This window comes from Hemiscyllium ocellatum, chromosome 26, assembly GCF_020745735.1.
Source record: "Hemiscyllium ocellatum isolate sHemOce1 chromosome 26, sHemOce1.pat.X.cur, whole genome shotgun sequence".
Taxonomy (NCBI): domain Eukaryota; kingdom Metazoa; phylum Chordata; class Chondrichthyes; order Orectolobiformes; family Hemiscylliidae; genus Hemiscyllium; species Hemiscyllium ocellatum.
Window position 1 is genome coordinate 35,627,958 of NC_083426.1, and position 20,112 is coordinate 35,648,069.

At 37.3% G+C, this 20,112-nt stretch overlaps 1 protein-coding gene across 1 annotated transcript in view; it reads left to right on the plus strand.

The window, feature by feature from the left end:
- The window catches only part of nav1a (neuron navigator 1a), a 225,200-nt gene that overhangs the window by 120,525 nt on the left and 84,563 nt on the right, over positions 1–20,112 (plus strand). The window contains exons 5-6 of the mRNA XM_060845494.1: positions 7,208–7,642; positions 19,477–19,518. Coding sequence (XP_060701477.1) covers positions 7,208–7,642; positions 19,477–19,518 — 477 coding nt within the window. The remainder of the gene's footprint in view (positions 1–7,207; positions 7,643–19,476; positions 19,519–20,112) is intronic.

A 20,112-nucleotide genomic window follows, 5' to 3' on the forward strand; every position in this document is an offset into this window, starting at 1 on the left:
AGGTGGAAGATAATGAGAGAAGAGCTGGGGATATTGTGTCGAGGAGAAATGATGGTCAGCAGTAGGGGTTGAGGGTGTGTTTTCCAAAGCTGTGATCTTCAATCTTGCAGTGAGGGTTTTGTAATTCAGGCACCCGCATGGTAAGTGCTTCACCCTTTCCTCAGTAATTATTGTTCATTATTTGCCCATAAGAGGACCTCAATTGCCAGTGGAGTGGGAATGCTGTGGAGTACAGTAGGCTTTTCCACCACCGACTTCATCAGGGTAGGAGTGGGAAAGTGGTTGGGCTCCCAACTCCATTCTCTCTCTCTCTCTCTCTCTCTCTCTTTTTCTCTCTCTCACACACACTCACTTGGTTGAAAGCCACCAATGCCACCAGACTTGCCAGGGGAGAGGGCACTAACTTCCCCACAAAGTCACTATTTGTAAAGCCAAAGCTGTTGTTTTGCTTTTCAACTTGTCCTGCCAAATTCAAAGCTTTGAACTGTACTCCTAGGTTTCTTTGTGCACTTCACCTCTTTTTATTCTGTGCCATTTTCACTTATTTTGCCACTCATTATGTTTACTAATGCAGATCATTTCATTCTGTGTCATATGTTGCAATCTGTCACCATTAGTCACTACTGCGATCTTTTATCCAAATTTGTAATGATGCTGCCACTGCCCTTTTGTCCTAAGGACTTCAATTTTGCTTTCTTATGTTTTCTTTCTTATGTTAAACCTTGTGGAAGGTATCTTTGAGAAGCCTATACAGAACATAAACCACATTTCCCTCACCAATCTGTGCTTTCATGGTTTCAGACTAAAGTCATAAGTATTTGAAATTGAAAGATCATTCTGTGTAGAAGTACATTTAGCTTTTTAAATAATAAACGGTCCATATGAGTTTAAAAATATTCAAGGCTGTAAATTATGAATATTCAGTGTTTTTATTAACATCAACAGTATCTAATACAGTGGAGCCTAATTCTTGCATGAAAATTCTTGCATAGTAAGTTTGTCTTTTAACACAAAATGATGCAAAAGGAAAATTCCCATATTCTGTTACATTCTTTGAATAATACTTGATTTTCCTGTCGACTATAGCTTTCCCTTGTGTTCCTTTGGCACATTTTCCATCATAGACATCCAAGTAAGAACACATAAAGTATGGAAACAATTAAACTGTTAAATTGGCTTGCTCCAAGATTTGCTTGTTAATGGACAAGAGAAAATAGGAAACAAATGGAAAGTGAGCACAAAAGGCAATCCCAAAAACTACCCAAGAAAATGGAAAGTTTTAAAAAATATTTTCTTTCCACAAGACTTAATACAGCAGCTAAGCCTTGAAAATTGGGTACAGAGACCACAACGCACGACTAACTCTTGGCCTGTTAAATGAAGTGCAGGAAGGACCGCTTCTTCATGATGCCTCTCAATATGATATCTGTATGCAGCCAGCTCTAAACCCAATATTGACTGACCGCACAAGTGCTACCACTTAAAGCTAAATGGTGCCTCTTGTGTGGGAGATGCATTGTGGTTAGTGTGAATGCTGTGAGGCCTCTGGGAGGAGGAGAAAAGTTGAACATGGGACCAACAGGTCTTCGGGCTTCCAGTTGTAGCAGGGGTGGCCTTGATGGACCAGCGACCAAATTATAATTAGTTGGTAACTATTTCTAAATGGGGTTGTCCATTCTTGCACTGAACCTCACACAGATGAAGGCACGTTAAGAGAAGATCAGCTGGATCCTTGAACTGTAGAATTCTAACACTGTCACTAAATTGATGTGAATGTCACATTCTTCCTAGTCTAAGAGTCTGGCGGACATTCCCATGGAGTGTACCTGGCACCTCCTTGGATGACAATTTCAAGGTCTCATGTCAGCACCAGAAAAAAAAATGAGCTTGAGAATGTAGCTCAGGGGGCAACATCTGGGTTTGTTTCCTGTCTTCCTCACATTACACTCCAACTGATCTCTCCAAGACATGTGCTTTGCTTTCCTGGGGAACTTGGGCTTGGAGCCCACAAGAGGGAAAGGTTGAGGGGAGCAGCAATTTGATCATTTTCAAATAATCAGAAGATCTGGGCAATTAAATCCTTATCCAAGTTTGATTTTGTTGCATAGCCTGATTATATAATCATCTATTAGAATCATAGAATTTTACAGTAGGGAAGGAGGCCATTTGACCTATCATGTCTCGACTGGCTCTGGAAAGAGCTACACAGCTAGTCCCACTCTCCAGCCTTATCTCTGCGGTGCTCTATCTTCATCACTTTATTAATTATTATCATATGCACTTTGGTAGCTATAAATAACCATTCATTTAAGCTGATTTGCCTCCTGCATGAGATCTGTCATTCACATGGCTTTGGGGTGATTCATGGCTCCTTCTGTCACACTGTTCCTTTTGTGTAAACCTTAAACATATGTAAGTGTGTAACCTCACCCAAAGTGTCATACAGATCAGACAGGCATGTGTGCTTGTGAAACTTACTAGCTAGCCTTTGTGTTTAGCAGTAAAGGAACAGTGCCCACCATTCACAGTACTGACAGCTGTCAACAAGAGATTGTGCTGATATTTAAACTGACAGTTGCTGCCATTGTGCTAATAATCCAATCCAATGCCATTTTCAGGTGATCAGGACAGGCAACAGCAACACTCTATAATCATTCAAACTGAGCTTTCCTTACTGATGCTTGCAGGGTTTAAACCAGGAATTGTAAATTTGATTAAAATTGGATACAGAAAACAAAGTTCTGGAAAGAAAGATGTAACTGAGAGATATCAGAGAGACACTTGAAGTTTTTGTTTAAGAAAAACTAACACAGCTTAAATTTTGAAACAATAAAATGCTGCACTTGTAAAATAACATTATTAAGAGCTATTTGTGCTGACAATAATTAAATGATCATGCCATTAAAATTCATTTGCATCTCAATGCTTTTCCAGCAACGTTCATAAATAACTGGTGAGTAGTGGCACAACTTAGGTTGGTGGAAATATTGAGGTTTTGTGAGAGAGGTAGCAAAATAATAGAGGTGCAAGTTAATGTGGAGCACAATTTGAGTATGTTTAGGTTTAACTATGTGTGTGTGTGTACTCCAGAAGTTGCTATCTGATTCACTCCGTAATAATAACGATGAATATTATTAGCATCATCATTACTCTTGATGCAAAGTCTGGTGTATTTTCACTTTTACCATTAGTGTCACCTATTCTCTTTGCCTTCACAAATAATAGGATCAACAATACTAGTTTAACCATTACCATCTTGTTACTGGAACCCAGCCACCACCTTCATCATTCATTACCTTTATCAGTGATGTGCAATAGCAGTTGTGTGTACCATCTGCAAGAAGCAGTAACTCACAAGGCTACTTTAACTGTGTCTTCCAAACCCATGACTTCTACTGCTTAGTCAAGCAAAGGCAACAGGCGTACGGAAGCACACTACTGGTGAAAACATCCCCTCCAGGTCCTATATGATCCTGACTTGGAATTATATAATTATTTCTTCTGTTGTGTTTGGGATTCTGATCAGCATGGACTAATTGGACTGAAGGGTCTGTTTCCATGCTGTATGACTATGACTCAGTAAATTTTAGGTGTCCTTTTATCTCCAGTTCAAGACAACTACTCTCCTCCACCCTCTCCAAGGCAGTTACAAATGAGCAGTAAACAGTGGCCTAACCAGTAACGTCCACATCCTATATATAAATAAAACAAAACCCTTAACTGCTAAACAAACCAGCAATGTAAATGTTGTATTCTATCACTTGATCAGGTAACTTTAAGGACACACTTCCTGCCATTTAGGAAGGAGCAGTGTGGCTGAAGTTTGTTTGTTTTCTCCAAGCTCAAGCACATTGAGATTGCCTATGCTGGGCCTCTGCAGTCATGTTCTTTTGAATGCTAATTGAAGCAACAGCCTGATGATTCAACTGTGCCATAAGATTCTGACTTACCTTTACATCACTGCCTATTCTTGCCATCTACTGGCCAACCACTTGACAGTGATTTGAGTCAGTCTACACTGTGTGTGCTTCTAAGTTTTCACTGTGCACCAGAATGAAGCTAATATTGGTCCCAGATGTAGGAGATGGGAGAGTTATAATTATAACTTAGATTATAATTCAGTATGTGATGGGAAGCCATGTCATATTAATAGTGCAGACTAAACTCTGTCTATAGTAGGCACAGCCAAAATTGTAGCGTCTTACCTGTCAATCCTCAGTAAGAAGGTATCAGGAACATTTATAGCAAAACAGAAGGCACAGAGAAAGAGAAAACCTGCCAACTGGTCCCCTGTATTGTTAACGTCCTGATTCTGGCAAACACACACATTGGACTGAATTTAACACTCTCCCAGTGGCAAATTTGGTGATTTAGAAATGGAATGTTTAATTGGGTAATGTTTCCAATAAAAAACAAAATTTAAGACTCATCCAACTCATCAATTCAGTATGATTTGTCATTTTAATTACAATTGGGTTAGTTGATGTATCATGGTTTGCCATTCAGTACCATTTTAGCAGTTATAAGTTTTCAAAGTGAAGATTTAGAAATAAATATGAAAGACAAAACATGGTCAATAGCTGTTGTATATTTTTACTGTATTGAGGTGTAATGGTTGGAATTTCATGCCTCTGTAGTAATGGGTTATGGGTAGTGTGTGAAACAATGTGGTATGGAGGGAACATGTTGTGTGTCACCTATTTCTCTTCGCTGTTTAATTTAAATCAGTGGCTGTGTAGGGGTGTGGGGTCAGCGTGACTGTGCTTGAGCCAATTATTAGGGACTTGAAAGCGCTGCCTGCTGACTCTGACTCGGTAAAATTGTTTTTAAAAAAAACAGGAGGAGTTTGCCACATGAGAAAGCAAACTCAGAATATTGAGGATGGGGGTTCCCTACTAGTCAAGCAGCCTGTATCCAATGTAAGGATGCATACATTCCAAAGCTGGAGTGTCAACCCTTAGTTTGAACACCCCCGACCAACCTATTATGCCTTTCATCCCTTCTCTTGATGCCTGCTCAACTAGCCCTGGCAAGGCCTTCCTGCTTCCATCAAGTCCCCAGTATTGTTCTTGCTCAAGGACTGACTACAGCCCCAGGTCTTGGTGCTGCTACTAGAACTGGACAGCTGCTGCCTGTCTAATTAGCAGCTCATCCAAACAGGCCATCCTCTCCCATGTGGGCAGAAGCACATGTTTGCACTGTGTCTCATAGGCTGCAAGAGCTCGGATCTGCATTGCTGACATTACAGCCACTAAGTGGAGTCTCCCCTTCAATGTAAAATTCAATAAGTCTACCATGTCAAAAAGCTGTGTTTGTAATATTAGGTTAGTCCATTGTCATTATGAAGTGCAAGGTGCGCTTTGAATACTGTTAAGAGGATAACTGTTGTATGACTCTTAATTAGGAGTCCTACATAAATAGAGTACACAGAACACATTTCCCAGCCAGTGTTGATTCACAGTACAAGATGGGGCATTATTTAACATTATTTATATTCCACTTAGAGTGTTTGTGTGAAGCTGGCTGCTGTCGGAAATTTAAGTTACTTGATGTGTAAAGGAGATAATCCATTTTTATTACTCCCAAGAGATCAGTCTACTAATACATAACAATAAATTACAAGCAACTTTTAAACCTTGTCCTGTGTGTCGTAAAAATGATCTCTCCTTTTCTATTAATGCATTGTTTTTATTTATGTGCAGTTTTAAATGCATAACCTTGCTTAAAATGTTGTGTTTGCTTTTTTTTATATAGTTCCTCTAATGCCTTCGCCGAAGTGTCTTGCTTTTGTCTTTTATTAACTTACTCATGGAATCCTCATGTTTGAAACTTTGAACTGCAAATTATAAAACAACCACAGTTTTCCAATGCCAAAAATCAATGTTTTGGTATATGGTTTGTATTTTAAATCGGGCACTATCCTCATTAGTGGACAGCCTCAGTTTCTAACCCCACAAATACTTCCTGGTACCTTTACAACTGGGTGCTCAGGATTGAACAAACAATATAGACTGTAGAGCAAATATGTTTGGTCATTTAAGACTCCTACACTAAATGCAGTAAATGCGGATAACATTTCAAAATGTTGACCATTCACACCTGGCAGTACACTTTGTTTTTGCACAGAGGTTATAAGTTCATTGCCATTTCTAAAGGGAATTAGAGGCTACAATGATCAACATCTATGGTTCCTAACAAGAGTTGAATGAACTTTGCCTGACTATATCTGTGCAAATCCTGTACTGTTGAGGCCTAATCTTAGCACTTCCTTTGACATAAAGCATTCTGGCTTACTTTATTCTTCAATATGTTCTAAATTTATTTATACAGAAGTACTTTGCTTTTAAGTGTCATCACAAGTCCCATGGTACCATTTTTCTGGTTAATTGATCCAATTTTAAAAAAACTCTGCCAACATGGAGTTGGAAATGTTGTTTTTGCTCTGAACAGATCAATGAGGTGATTATAAGTTCTGTTATACTACATATCCAAATCTCTGCTTGGTACCTACACCCTGCAAGGCCTAGCTAGCAATGCTAATTGCAGCTGCAACTTGCACTAAATTGAACAACAAAGCAGCTTATTGCATCTTAATTTTTCATCTTTATAAGAATCATAAATGACTCCTGTTTTCTTTGAATATTAAGATTTTTTTTTCGTTATGCAAGACTCCAGGAATTCATTTGGTATCTCAATGATACAATGATGCAAATCCAAAATATTTTGAGACTAACTACTAGAGATGGCAAAATACCTCTCATCTTTAATCTGATCAATAACTTCTCTTTTGCAGCTCTTAGTATGGACTGATACTGATTTTAAAACTACCTTGTCAACAATTGCAGCTATATAATAGAATTGCAAAAAATACATTAACAGTGGAAAATGATCTTATTTATGATTAATATCATCACTAGTCTCGATTAAAATGTACATTGTCACCTTTCTAAGAAGTTAATTAGAATTGTATCTCATCTACAATCCAGTTAAGCTAAAAACAATAATTTACAACTGAAGTCAAATGTCTTAATATTTTTACATGCTTTTTAACTGATTAGTATTGATGTCTGATTTTAAGTGGTTTTCATTCTCAACTTTATGATTCGTGAGAAAGCGCCATGTTTTTTTTCAATGTTCATCCAAGATCTATTGCAAATTTCTCTTTATATTACATTAACCAAGTGTGTTTTTTTCTCTTCCACACCAGGGTGATAAGTTCAAAAGGAATCAGCAAACCACCACCAATAGCCAATATTGACAAAATCAATTCGAATAGCTTGGACTCTGCAACCTCAGGACATGTCTCTATGACTAGCAATGTTGCCAATGAAACTGTGACCAAAACCCCTGATGTCCAGTCAACCGCAATCAGTTTGGCTCCATGTTTAACACCCAGTCCTGCCCCTGTTCTTAATGTAAATTCTAGTACCTTTAGTCAGGGCCTTGGTCTAGTTAGCAATTTCACAAGCAACAAAGAAAGTCTAATGTACCCTAAACTTAGTAGCCTACATACCAGCATGGAATCTTTGGATCTCCCATTGAGTGTTCCTTGTTCATTCTCTGCGAGTGGTACACTTTCAAGGGAAGAGGATCACACTGGGCTTGCATGGACTGGGAGTTCCAGATTCTCACAAATGGAGAGGTATGTTAGTAATTTGACTAAGATTGATTTAGAGGTATGGAACTGGATACAATAAGGCAGTATCTTTGGCAACCTTTAAGGTGGATAATGCTAATTTATTTCAAGGCTTTTTTTAAGATTGATTTAATAGAGCATTGAGTCATTTTACATTGTTGAATTAAAATATGTTTATACCTATTTCAAAATGTGAAATAATGTCAAAGATTTGAACCACAAGTGATCTCTTAAGCTCTCAGCCAATGAAAAGTCGAGTTGTCAGTTTAATTAAATTTTCTCCTTAAGCAGTCAATCAGGATAGAGGATGTCTTGCTTGAACTATAGAACACAAGATTTGAAGAATTGCCGATTCATTGTGCAAACTGCAGACTCTGCCATGTGTGTACAAGTGGTGCTTGAAGGGTTGGCTGGATGGTTGTTTTGAATGCTCATGCACTCCCTCCAATGCCTTGGCTTAGTCTGTGCACATTCCTTTTGTAGTCATTTTATGCTATTCTGAACAAGTCTTCTCCATTTTCGAGAATCACAAACCAGAGTCTCCCAGAACTTGATGGGTATGCTTGACCTTCTCATGGATGTTTTGAAGACACTGCTAAAGCATTTTTGATATCCTTCTGGCATTGCCTGCTAAAACTGAATTTCAGAGTAGAGCAATTGCTTTAGAGGTCAGAGCTATGAATAGTATGTCCCAACCAGTGGAGCTCATTGTGTTTGATTGGCAACACAATGCTGAGCAAGCTGAAATGGTAAAGGATGCTGCTGTTGGACCAACATTTTTGTCACTGGATTTGCAAGGTCTTGTAAATGCATTGCATTTGGTACTTGCCCAGTGCTTTTGAAGCATCTGTTGTAGATTTCCCAAGTCGTCAGGCCATACACGGATCACAACTGCCTGGTAAACCATTGGCTTAGTCTCCGATTTGAGTTCTTTCTCAAATGTTCTTTTTCTCAGTCAGCCAAAGACTGGCATATTGGAGGCAATGATAAATTTCATTGCCTATGTTGGCCTTTACTGAGAGGAGGCTCCCAGGATACAGAAAATGTTATGTATATATTCTCTTAATTAATCAGGATCTATGAATCTGTTGCTTGAACAAATTTTTGTTTTTTTTCCACAGGATATTACTACTGATGTTGTAAACCTTTTAAGAGATTGAACTAGATGAGTTTACTTTCCATGTCAGTAGGAATGTGCTTTTTTTAACTTATATTAAATGAACACAGCTTCTAAATTTAATGCATGACAAAAGTGTGTGATAAGCACCAGATCAGATTTGTAGAAAGGCATCAGAAGAAGCTGGACTTGTTTGCATTGTTCGTGCTTGACAAAGTTCACACATAATTGATATTGATTCACAAATCAGTAATATTTTATAATGCTTTAAACTGCCTGTGTTGTGTTTCTTGCACAAGAAAATTGCTTCTATAGGTATCCATTAAGTAGAGCAATAGAGTTAAATCTGTAAAAGTATATCTGCATACTTTTAACAGGTTTCATTCATCCAAGTGTGAACAAGTATTTTAAGTAGCAATCACTGTACCATACGTAATCACTAATGCTTTATATTCTTAAATACAATATGGTAAAGAATTTAGGATCAGTGTTTCATATTTGTGTATTTTTAAAGTGGAAAAAACATGCTACGTTTTCAATAAGAAAATCTAATTGAGTATGACTAAATGTACCTTTGCTTAAGGATCAAGTTTGGTCCGCAACATTTAACTTCTATTATAAAACTGTCAGTTTGTTATGATGCATGTTCCCTAATTATTTTAGTGCTGTGAAAATATAGAATCATAGAGATGTACAGCACAGAAACAAACGCTTCGGTGCAACTCATCCATGTCGACCAGAAATCCTAAATAATTGAGTTACATTTGCCAGCATTTGGCCCTATCGCTCTAAACCCTTCCTAGTATATTCATCCGGGTGCCTCTTAAATGTTGCAATTGTACTAGCCTCCATGACTTCCTCTGACAGCTCATTCCATACACGCACCACATTCTACATGAAAATGTTGCTCCTGAGGTCCCTTTTAAATCTTTCCCCTCTCACCTTCAACCTATGCCCTCTGGTTTTGAACTCCCCCCAGCCTGGAGAAAAAGCCTTGTCTATTTACCCAGTCTATACCCCTCATGATTTTAAAAGTCTCTGAGGTCACCCCTCAGCCTCCAACGCTCCATGGAAAACAGACCCAGCCTATTCAGCCTCTCTTTATAGCTCAAATCATCCAATCCTGGCAACAGCCTTGTAAAGCTTTTCTGAACCCTTTCAAGTTTCAAAAACATCCTTCCAAACTTTTTTTATGTGAAAAAGGTTTAACTTTTTTTTAGGATTTAATAACTTGCAATCAAAATGGAACTTTTCAAAATCTCTGTTTTAAAGTGGGAATACAATATTTCAATAATTATCTTGCCACACTCGAGTAGTTAGCTACACAAGTATGACTGGCATAGCATTCCAGAACTACGCACTGTTGTATACAGTATTTGGATAAAGATACCATCAAAGTGAAGAAAGGACAATTTTGCCTAGAAATCTCATTTATTCAAAGTGTAAAGCCCAACATAGAGATTTGTGCTTTCCCAGTTTAAAGCTGTTGTTCCTTTGACAGCATCCATTTGCCATAGTTTCACATCAAACTTTACAACATTCCATTCTGTTGATAAACCAAGTTTATTTGTGGATGTTGCTTTTGCTATCTGCAATCAGTTTAAGAAGCTTTATAATAATGAGCAATAAGAACTAGGAGCAGGAGTAGGCCATCCAGCCCTTCAAGTCTGCTCCGCCATTCAATAACATCATGGCTGATCATTTCGTGGGCCTAGATCAACTTACCCATGCTGTCATCGTATCCCTTAATTCCTTTATTATTCAAAATAAAATCTACCTTCGTTTTAAAATTTTACTGAAGTAGCTTCAACTACTTCCCTAGGCAAGGAATTCCATAGATTAAAATCCCTCAGGGTAAAGAAGTTCTTTCTCAATATAGTCTTCAACATTCAGACTCTGATTTAATTTCATTCCTTTCCAGAATATATTGGTGCATGGAAATGACAATTGAAATGTGAATTGAAATTCTAGCATCTGAAGAACTGTCTCCTTTAAATTGAAGATCACTGTATCTGTGACCTTTGGTACTTGTACTTGGCCTCATTAATGTTCAGTATCATTTTGTAATTGAGCTTGCACTTTGAGAAATCCTTCTACATAAAACTAAGAGCCCCAAAAGCATTTCTTAGATATGCTATAATGATTGCCACTATTTTATTTCTAACATCTGCATGTAATTGTAAATCTCTTTAAATTTAGACAACAACTCCAGATCAAGATTCAAATCTGAATCAAGTAAGGTCATGCAGTAGTATAGCAGTAGTCAGACTGTTGGAGTTGAATCACGAACTGTCAACGACCCATATATCTATACGTTCCATTAAAATATGTATGAATTCAATCTGCTCTCTACAGTTTTGTGAAATTGTGATTCATAAATTTGTTAGATGTCCTGCAAAATTGTAAAATGTACAGAAAAGATCAAATATAGACATGTTAAAATGGATGTTAGATATTCTATGTTGCTTTCTCTCTCAAAACGCTTTATGCCTGGCAGATCAATTGGAGACGTGTATTTAATTTATCACAGTTGTACAAGTTAGCTACATATTCCAAATATTCTGATTTTCTGTCAAATATAAAATGATATCCTTCAAAAGCAGGCATAGATACATGTTGAATATATTCAGTTGTGTGCTAACGTTCAGAAGTATAAATTAGGCATTGAATAAACAATATGAATATACAATATAATAAACAATAATCTCCTTAAACTTGAAGACTATTGTTTATTGCATTGTGTAATTAAGTTTAAGGAGATTCTTCAGAAGCTAGAACCATCCTTTAATGACCACCTTCTTGCATGGCAATCATTTTTCAGTCAATTAAATGAAATGTATCTAAACTCACTAAATCTTCCTGAATTAATTGCAGATAACCAAAGCAGCATTGCCAACTAACCTTAACTTTATATAGGAATGGAATATTGAAATAGTTGTTGGATGACTGTGACAAGTGGATGCTGTCAAATAAACTGTAAAAACACAAGTCTATCTTTGGATAAAACTGTGCTTGCTAGAAATCTAAAAACAGAAACAGAAATTGTTGGAAAAACTCAGCAAGTCTGACAGCATCTGTTGGGAGAAAGCAGAGCTAACATTTTGAGTCCAGTGAACCTTCAAAATTTCTGTTTTTTGTTCTCATTTAGGATTTGCTTTTAATTACTCTCATTTTAATTGCTATTGATGTGACCTTTCAGGAGGCTGGAAATCTCCTGAACAATTCTTGAAGAAGGGTTATATCTGAAACATTGACTTCTCCACCTCTTGATGCTGCCTGGCTTGCTGTGTTCTTCCAGCCTTCTGCCTATCTACTTTGGATTCCAGCATCTGCATTTTTTTTTGTGTCTAATTAATGCAACTTTTGGCTTGTGTCATTAGTTTGATGTTAATGGTTACATTTTTGCACATTATCGCATGCAATATTTTCAAAGGTAGTAAGATTGAATTTAACAAGACAAGGCGTTTAGGATTGGAGTCTGAGTACTGTTTACTAGAGGGTACAGGTTTAAGGTGAGAGGAGAAAGATTTAAAAGGGACTTAAGGGTCAACGTTTTCATGCAGAGAGTGAAATAAGTTGCTGGAGGAGGTGATGAAAGCTGGTACAATTTTGACATTTTAAAGGGCATCTGGATGAGTATATGAATAGGAAGGGATTAGAGGGATGTGAGCCAAATGCTGGAAAATGGGACCACATTAATTTAGATATCTGGTTGGTGTGGACGAGTTGGACTGATGGCCGCGTTTCCATTCTGTACATCTCTATGACTCTGTAACTGAATGGAATTGCCAAACATCTACAGATTATAGGAACATGAATGCAACTCTCAAAATCAAGTGCAATACTACTTTACTTCTCAGTACATGAAGGCCAGTAGTGGGAAAATTGCTCATGCATTCTGTGGGTTTTTTTGCCAAAACATTGTTACCCCTGAAATGTTCTTGTAGTCACAGAATTTATATGGCTGATCCATTTCAGTTTCTGATGAATGGTGTTAAGTATTTAGTTGTTTCAGACATCACAAAAGAGTTGACGGTGAGACTTCCAAATTCTAACAAATTGAAGATACTTTTTTTAGTATAAAAACAGAATTAAGCAGTAATTATTAGATTGTCTCGTTCTTTTTTACTGTTGTTTTCATGTTTCAGCTTTGGTGTGCTGCTCTTTTTATTCCAATGACCTCACTGCGTCTCCAATTATAGTTTTCCCTTTCGCTCTTTGCTCATTACTGCTTGTTTTATTTTTTAACACACACGCGTGACACACAGGCTACGGTATTTGGGTCTACCTTCATATGGTTATATGAAGAGGCACATGATTAGTCCCTGGTGGTCTAGCCCTGGCCCCCTTTCACTGTGTGATAGTTTTGCACATACTTGAACATTTTTACAGTTTCAGACTAATTCAAATCAGTTTGAACTGCCCTGTGCTCCAATTACTTTCCAAATCCTTAGTGTATTTTGGCTTCTCGAACAAAGAACATGACAGCTCAGGAACAGGCCCTTCAGCCCTCCAAACCTGCACCGATCCATATCCTCTATCCAAATCTACCATCTATTTTCTAAGGATCTGTATCCCTTTGCTCCCTGCCTGTTCATGTGTCTCTCTCTGGATACATCTTAAATGTTTGTGAAGACTTATTGGACTTAGTGTTCTGTGTAGCTGCTTCATGTACTCATGTATAAAAGTTACTGCTCTTGTAACAAGTCACATCTGCATGTTCTCACCAGCAGAATCTAAGCTGTTCTTCCATCTAATTCCTCTAAAACTTCACTTCGTTCCTTTTTGGATAATAATATTACAATTTTCTTCTTCGATGTCTTGATTGAACCTACCTCCGCCATGCTCGCAGGAAATGAGTTCTAGATCTTAATCACTTGTGTGATAAAAGTTTTTTCTCATACTTCCTTACTCCTTTTGCCTATTACCTAAAATCTATGCTCTGTTGTTATTGATGCCTCCATGGGAACAGATTTTGTTCAGGTGCCTCTTGATTTTGAATACCTCCATCAAATCAGCTTCCATCTTTCTCTTTTCAAGGAAAAATAGTCCCAGTTCCTCCAGTGTATCTATGCCACTGAAATTCCTTATCCCTGGAAACATGCACGCTTTTTCTTTCCTCAATTTTTTTATTGTAAAGTTTAGTATCTGCAACTGGACACAATGTTGCAGTTGACCACAAATTAACATAACCACTGTTATCAACAGCCCTTGGGCAATGTTCTCCTGTTTATTACCATTTCACATGGGACATCTCAAATTGTCACACTCCCAGTAAAGGAGGATGAGCTGTCTCCCCTTTATTAACCTGCCATCATAGTTGTTGGAACAAGTCTAAAGAGGATCCCTTCCCTTGTGGAAATCTTTCTCTCAATTAAATGTGTTTATGTTTTAAAAGGAGCCAATTAAATCAAGCTTTCTTGAGTTAGCAAAAGAGTGAATTTATTAGTTACTAAATGGAAGAAGAAATATTATGCAACACACACAAATAGCATTGATTTTAGGTGAGTGAATGGATGTTTGAAAAGCTTGACTTTGCAGGTCAAGATGAAAGGCCTTAATTCTATTTCTTTATGACTATGGTTCACTTGCTTGCACACAGGAGAGAGACTTCCTTTTCATTTGAAGTATAAGCATGATTTGCTGTGACCTTCAGAGTATCCACTAACATGGAGAAATCAGAGTTGGAATTGGCTTTTAATCCCTGCTTTTGTATATTCTTAAAGGGAAAAACACAGTTGTGTCCCTTGCCTCATGCCCATGATCTGGAATTTAACCCACAGGGTATGTATTTTTGCTGAGAGGAGGGGACTAGTTTGTCTTTCACCTTTTGACGTTTGCAATCTCATTCTTTAAAACTGCTTTTGCATTCTACAAGGTGTGACATTCCATATTTCCACTCCAGGTGATCACTGGACTGATATTCCCAGTCATCTATCTTGCTCTTTCTTTTTAAGAAAATAAAACACTTTGTCATTAAGAAGTTAAATCTATCCATAGGTGATCCATTGTTGTGATCCATGGCATGGACAACTCAATCATCATTTAACTAAGTTGAAGTGACTATGCGAAATTAACAGCAGCTCAACCTGTCCAGGCAGCATCAAAGAGTTAAGAATTATTAGACCCAGAGTCCTTTGCTCCTGCATCACCCTCAGAATTGTGCCCTTTAGTTTACTTTTGTCTCTCCACGTTCTGCCTATCAAATCTGATCAAATTATACTTCTATGCATTGATATTCACCTGCCACTTTGCCATCCATTCCACCTATGTGTTTGTATACTATGAAATTCTACACTAATGACTCCAAACATCACACTGCTTTTGGATCAGACATAAATTTAAAATTGTGCCCTGTTCACAAGTGTCTAGGTCATTAACCTCTATTAGGCAAAGAAATAGTCCGAAGAAGCCCAGGAGAACTCGTCAACAAATGTGGGTCATGATGAGGGAAGACTTTTGGCCAATAATTTTTGATTGAAGCATCAGGACAAAATACAAGAATGTAAATTTCAGGTGATCACACTTTATACTACAAGAGGAAAAGGCCCTGATTAGTTGGCAAGTTGACTCTTGTTGAGGTGTTGCCATGGAACAAGGAAGAGTGAACTATTGGCCCTTGAGCTCCTTGGCAAATGAAAACTGGCACAAATTGTGAAGATATTCATTTTTTGTGTAGAGAATGAATTTCTGTGTATTAATCCATGCCATTGTAGCAAAGGTAAATAGATCATGTTACAAACTCAACTGATTAACTTAATTTGCTGTCAGTATAGTTATGAGCACATTCAGGATTTTTAAGCATGTGACATTCAATCATGGAATCCTATCTAACAGTAGACCTTTTGGTTTGGATTTTATATGTCTGAGCTGGTTGAGTATAGACAGTACCCATGAATAGTCAAAAGTACACAGCAGTTGAACTGACAACAAACTTTTCTAACTGGGTCAGAGTGTTCTACATTTCTATGGACTGTATATGTCAGAGTGTTGCTATGTTTGTCAGATTTTTGGCACAAATCTCCTAATGTTAATGAAGTGGACTTCCTAGGATTAACTGGGTAAGCTATTCCTGGTCGATAGTTGGTTTTATTTTTCTTTGACTTGTCCATAGCAGTTTGAAGTAACAGAGTAGTTTGTCTATCCTTACTTGAAAGTGTATAAATGCAGCAGCTGGGTTTCTAAAGCAATTCAGTCATCACTATTATTTAAACTACATTTTTTTTTAACTCCAGAGTTATTTAATTGAATTCATTTCCCCCAACTGCTATACTAGGCTTTAAACTCCAGTCTCCACAGCATTAGCACAGACCTTTGCATTACTAGTCCAGTAACATTATCAGGAGCAATAGTATAGTGATACACACGTAATGAAAATCAACTTGCTACGTTGAAAATGATGGCATTGAATTTTATAATGAGTGGTTAGGTTTCTTTTTCTTCGCAGCCATATTGTAATCCACCTTTAAATCATATGATTCTCATTATTTAGTCTTCTACTTGAATTAAAATAAACTGAATCGGGTGATGGAGCAGAAAGAGGCCAATATGATACTTTGCAATATTAAAATGCTGGATGACATAGCATTATAATTGATTGCTATTTATATTGAGCAATTAATTCCCCATTCCATTGTTCTTCAACAAAGCAATCAGAAAGTGTCTCTCTATTTGCCCTTACTTCACCAGAAGCCAGGGCTAGGAGAAAAGGCTGCAAGTGGTGCCAAACAAGAGGGTCCTAGGCTTCAGCAGGGCCAAGGCTCAGGCACCACTGCCCCTCTCTCAATGGCCTCCATGTGCTCACAACAATGTGCTATACTCTGGGACAAATTTCCAAACATCAAGATGCAGTTGCTCTGGAGCAAGCCCCTGTATTATTGGATTTAATGATTTTTGTTTAGAAAAAGAAGTACCCCTCATGATAGCAAATGGCAGATTATATGTCCATCTGTCATTTGCAGATGTGTCCCTACAATCTATGTTGCTAATGGTGTTACGGGAAGTTACAAGGGATGTGTCAGAGATAAAGGTTATAAGAGTTATCTGGTGGGAGTTGGAGACTGCAAGGGGTTTGGAGAAAGGGACACTGTAAGAGAGCTCAGCGAAAATGGGAAAACAACAAATGAGAGTGGTGGGAAGAGAGTGAAAGGATGGAAGGGATGTGAAGAGAGGGAGAACTGCAAAAGTGAAGGAAGAAAGAATTTTCAAATAAGCGAACTGTTGTACTCATGTCAACAAAATGAACGTTCAGCTAACTGAACCAGAAAAGCTTAAAATCACTAAGGTGATTAGTTACTTGCAAATAAATCTGGAATCTTAAATTAAGCTTGCTTGTGTTCAGGAGCTACTTTCTGGAGAAGATGCAGTGAATGTTATTGCACTGTATACTCTATAGCAGGTTGAATTTTGAACTCAAACCTGAGAATGTCAGACAAAGAAGTAACTGCTTTAACATCTGCCAGGGTTGTGCATATGTGATGGGAATGAAATCTGTGACCTCATTAGACTGTAGAAGGTGTGTTTAAGGTGTTGGTTTATTAGTATGTTTCTGTGAGATGAAAAACTAATGTTTCATTGTTAACTTTTATACCTGTTGAACTGATGGCAATTTAAATACTATGGTATATATGAAAATAATCCTTTGTGTGCTATGGCTTTATATTTGATGGACAGTCAAAGATAAACCTTCACTCTGAGATGTGAGGCTGTGCATGTGTTCCATGATAAATGTGCCGACATAGACTGCAGCATTGACGAATAGTTCTGGAGGTCGTAATAGAACAAAATCTGGAGGGTATGCTGATGATGATTATTGAGGACATTGTGGAATTCTTCTTGAACTCTGTTTTTGTGCATGTCCAAATACTCTATCCATGAACTCAAATAAGGAATTTCTGAAAGCAAAGAAGTAGCAACCCAAAAATAAATATTCTGTGCCCTGTTCTAGAATCAGTGGTATTTTGCAATTCAATTAATAGCTCCATAGTGGGCATTATTTAATTATGGTTAGTTTCAGTTTAACATAACAAACAATATATTACTCAGTTGCAAAGTATTTTTTCCATTACCAAATGCCACTCTTCCTTGGATTGAAATAATACATTCTTGATGGTCAATGCTTTGTTGCTCGTTTACTGAAAGTGTTTTTAGCCATATTTTATCTTGTAAAGTTAAACTGGTGAAAGTTAAATACAGTACAATATGTTGATGTTTTCAAGATGCTCCCATTTCCATGTGGAATTATTACTACTTGTGCTTTTTGTGAAATATTGTTGCTGTCCAGATATTGAATCAGTCCAGGTTCAAAGGAATAGCTGCATAATACAAATGACCAAGATGTGTGCAATTGTCTGTAAAAGCTGTGGTTGTAAAGTATATCATAGTGAAACCTGAGATTTTAATGGGCTTTATAAATAGACACATCCTCTGGAAAAATCAAAAAGACTTTGTTTAAAAAAAGAATAATATGTGTGTGTATAAGATATAAGTTATCGTGAGAGTGATCCAGTTTCCCTGACACTAACCACAATGTAGGACAAATTACACAAGGAGAAATATTGGGTTTATGTGATCGAGGGACAGGAATAATTATGGATTAATTTAACCTACACAATAACTGGAAAAATCAGATTGGTGATATTAGCCTTGCTATGAGCTCACTTTTGAGAGAGTTGCTTAGAGTGGTATATTCATGAACTGACCAGAGATCAGGTTATAATAGATTTGGTATTGTGCACTGTGACAGATTAATTAGTGACATTAAAGTAAAGGCACCTCTAACCAGCAACAGTTATAGCATCAATAATTTTACATCAGCTTGAAAGGGAAAAAAGTGGGTCAAAGGCTGATATTTTAAACTTATCAAAGGGCAACTATAAAAGTGAGCATGAAAGTTGAGCTAGCTGAAGTGAACTGAGATCAGTAAAAAAAAAAGTGACAGATATTTTAAGGAGATATTTTTGAGTACTCAATAGGTACATTCATACAATAAAGGAAAATTCCAAGGGGCAGACCCAACATCTGTGCTTAAAAAAAGTAAAAACAGCATCTAACTTAAGGAAAAAGCATATTATTCTATAAAAGTGGGTGGAAGGCCAAATGACTGGTCAAAATACAAAGCACAACAATTTGTAATTGCACTTCTGTTCTTTTTCCAAAAATGAACTACAGACTTTAAGGTTAAAAAATAAAGGCAAATGAGTCCCAAATATAGTTTTTGATTAATTTAAGGTAAGTTTATATAAAATCATTGAGGAAATCTGTAATGCAGAAACATGAATTATTAGTGCTAGAGTGCATCATGCTGTTTATTTGATCTGGATTTGGTCAGTAGGCCCTCAACTTGAAGACTATCTTGATGAAGGATTCATCCAACAAAAACACTGTTGGTAAAGTGGTTCTAGGTCAGGCTTGATGCATGTTGAAACAGCTGTCCCAAACGTGAGATTAATAGATGACTAGCTGAATTTTCTGAGGGTGATGCTGGAGATAGGGCAACAGAAATAAACAGTAAAATCAAAGTGTCAATAAAGTTGAAGTAATATTGGTTAACTGGGTATAAATGTAAAGTGTGCCTCCACATTTTTTTTAGTCATATTCCCATCAAAATTACATCCATTCTTTTCTCATCAGTTGTTTGTTAGTAACTGTGTACTTAAGTTGTAGATGTTTTGTCTGTTCTCATATATGATGTTGTATCAGTGTTCCATGTTTGTTTTTGTAGTGCACAACGTGACAGAAATACTCTGCCGAAAAAAGGACTAAGGTAAACTACCATTTCGTGCGGTTTGTTGCAAACTCTAAATTCCAGGCTAAGTTCCTGTATCCCTATATGTCATGGCATAATAGAGAAACTGAATTTGAAACCTGGGTTGACTGATGTCTATTTCCTCCGGCGTGGGTTTCCTCCGGGTGCTCCGGTTTCCTCCCACAGTCCAAAGATGTGCGGGTCAGGTGAATTGGCCATGCTAAATTGCCCATAGTGTTAGGTAGGGGTAAAATGTAGGGGTGTGGGTGGGTTGCGCTTCGGCGGGTCGGTGTGGACTTGTTGGGCCGAAGGGCCTGTTTCCACACTGTAAGTCTGATCTAATCTAATCTAATCTATTGATTGATGTACAGACAAAACCAGACACCCTGTTGAGCAATTTTTAAAAAAACATTCCTGGATCAAAAAACGTAATATTGAAGAATAAAATAATTATGATTAAGAAGACAGGTTACAGTACATTTCAAAAATGTGGTCTAAGCAATATGATTGATTCATTTCAATTTAATTAATTATGCCACTGAAAATCGTACTTCAAAATCACAATACATGCCTGCTCATGTCCAAGAAGCCGGTGAACAATACAGACCTCAG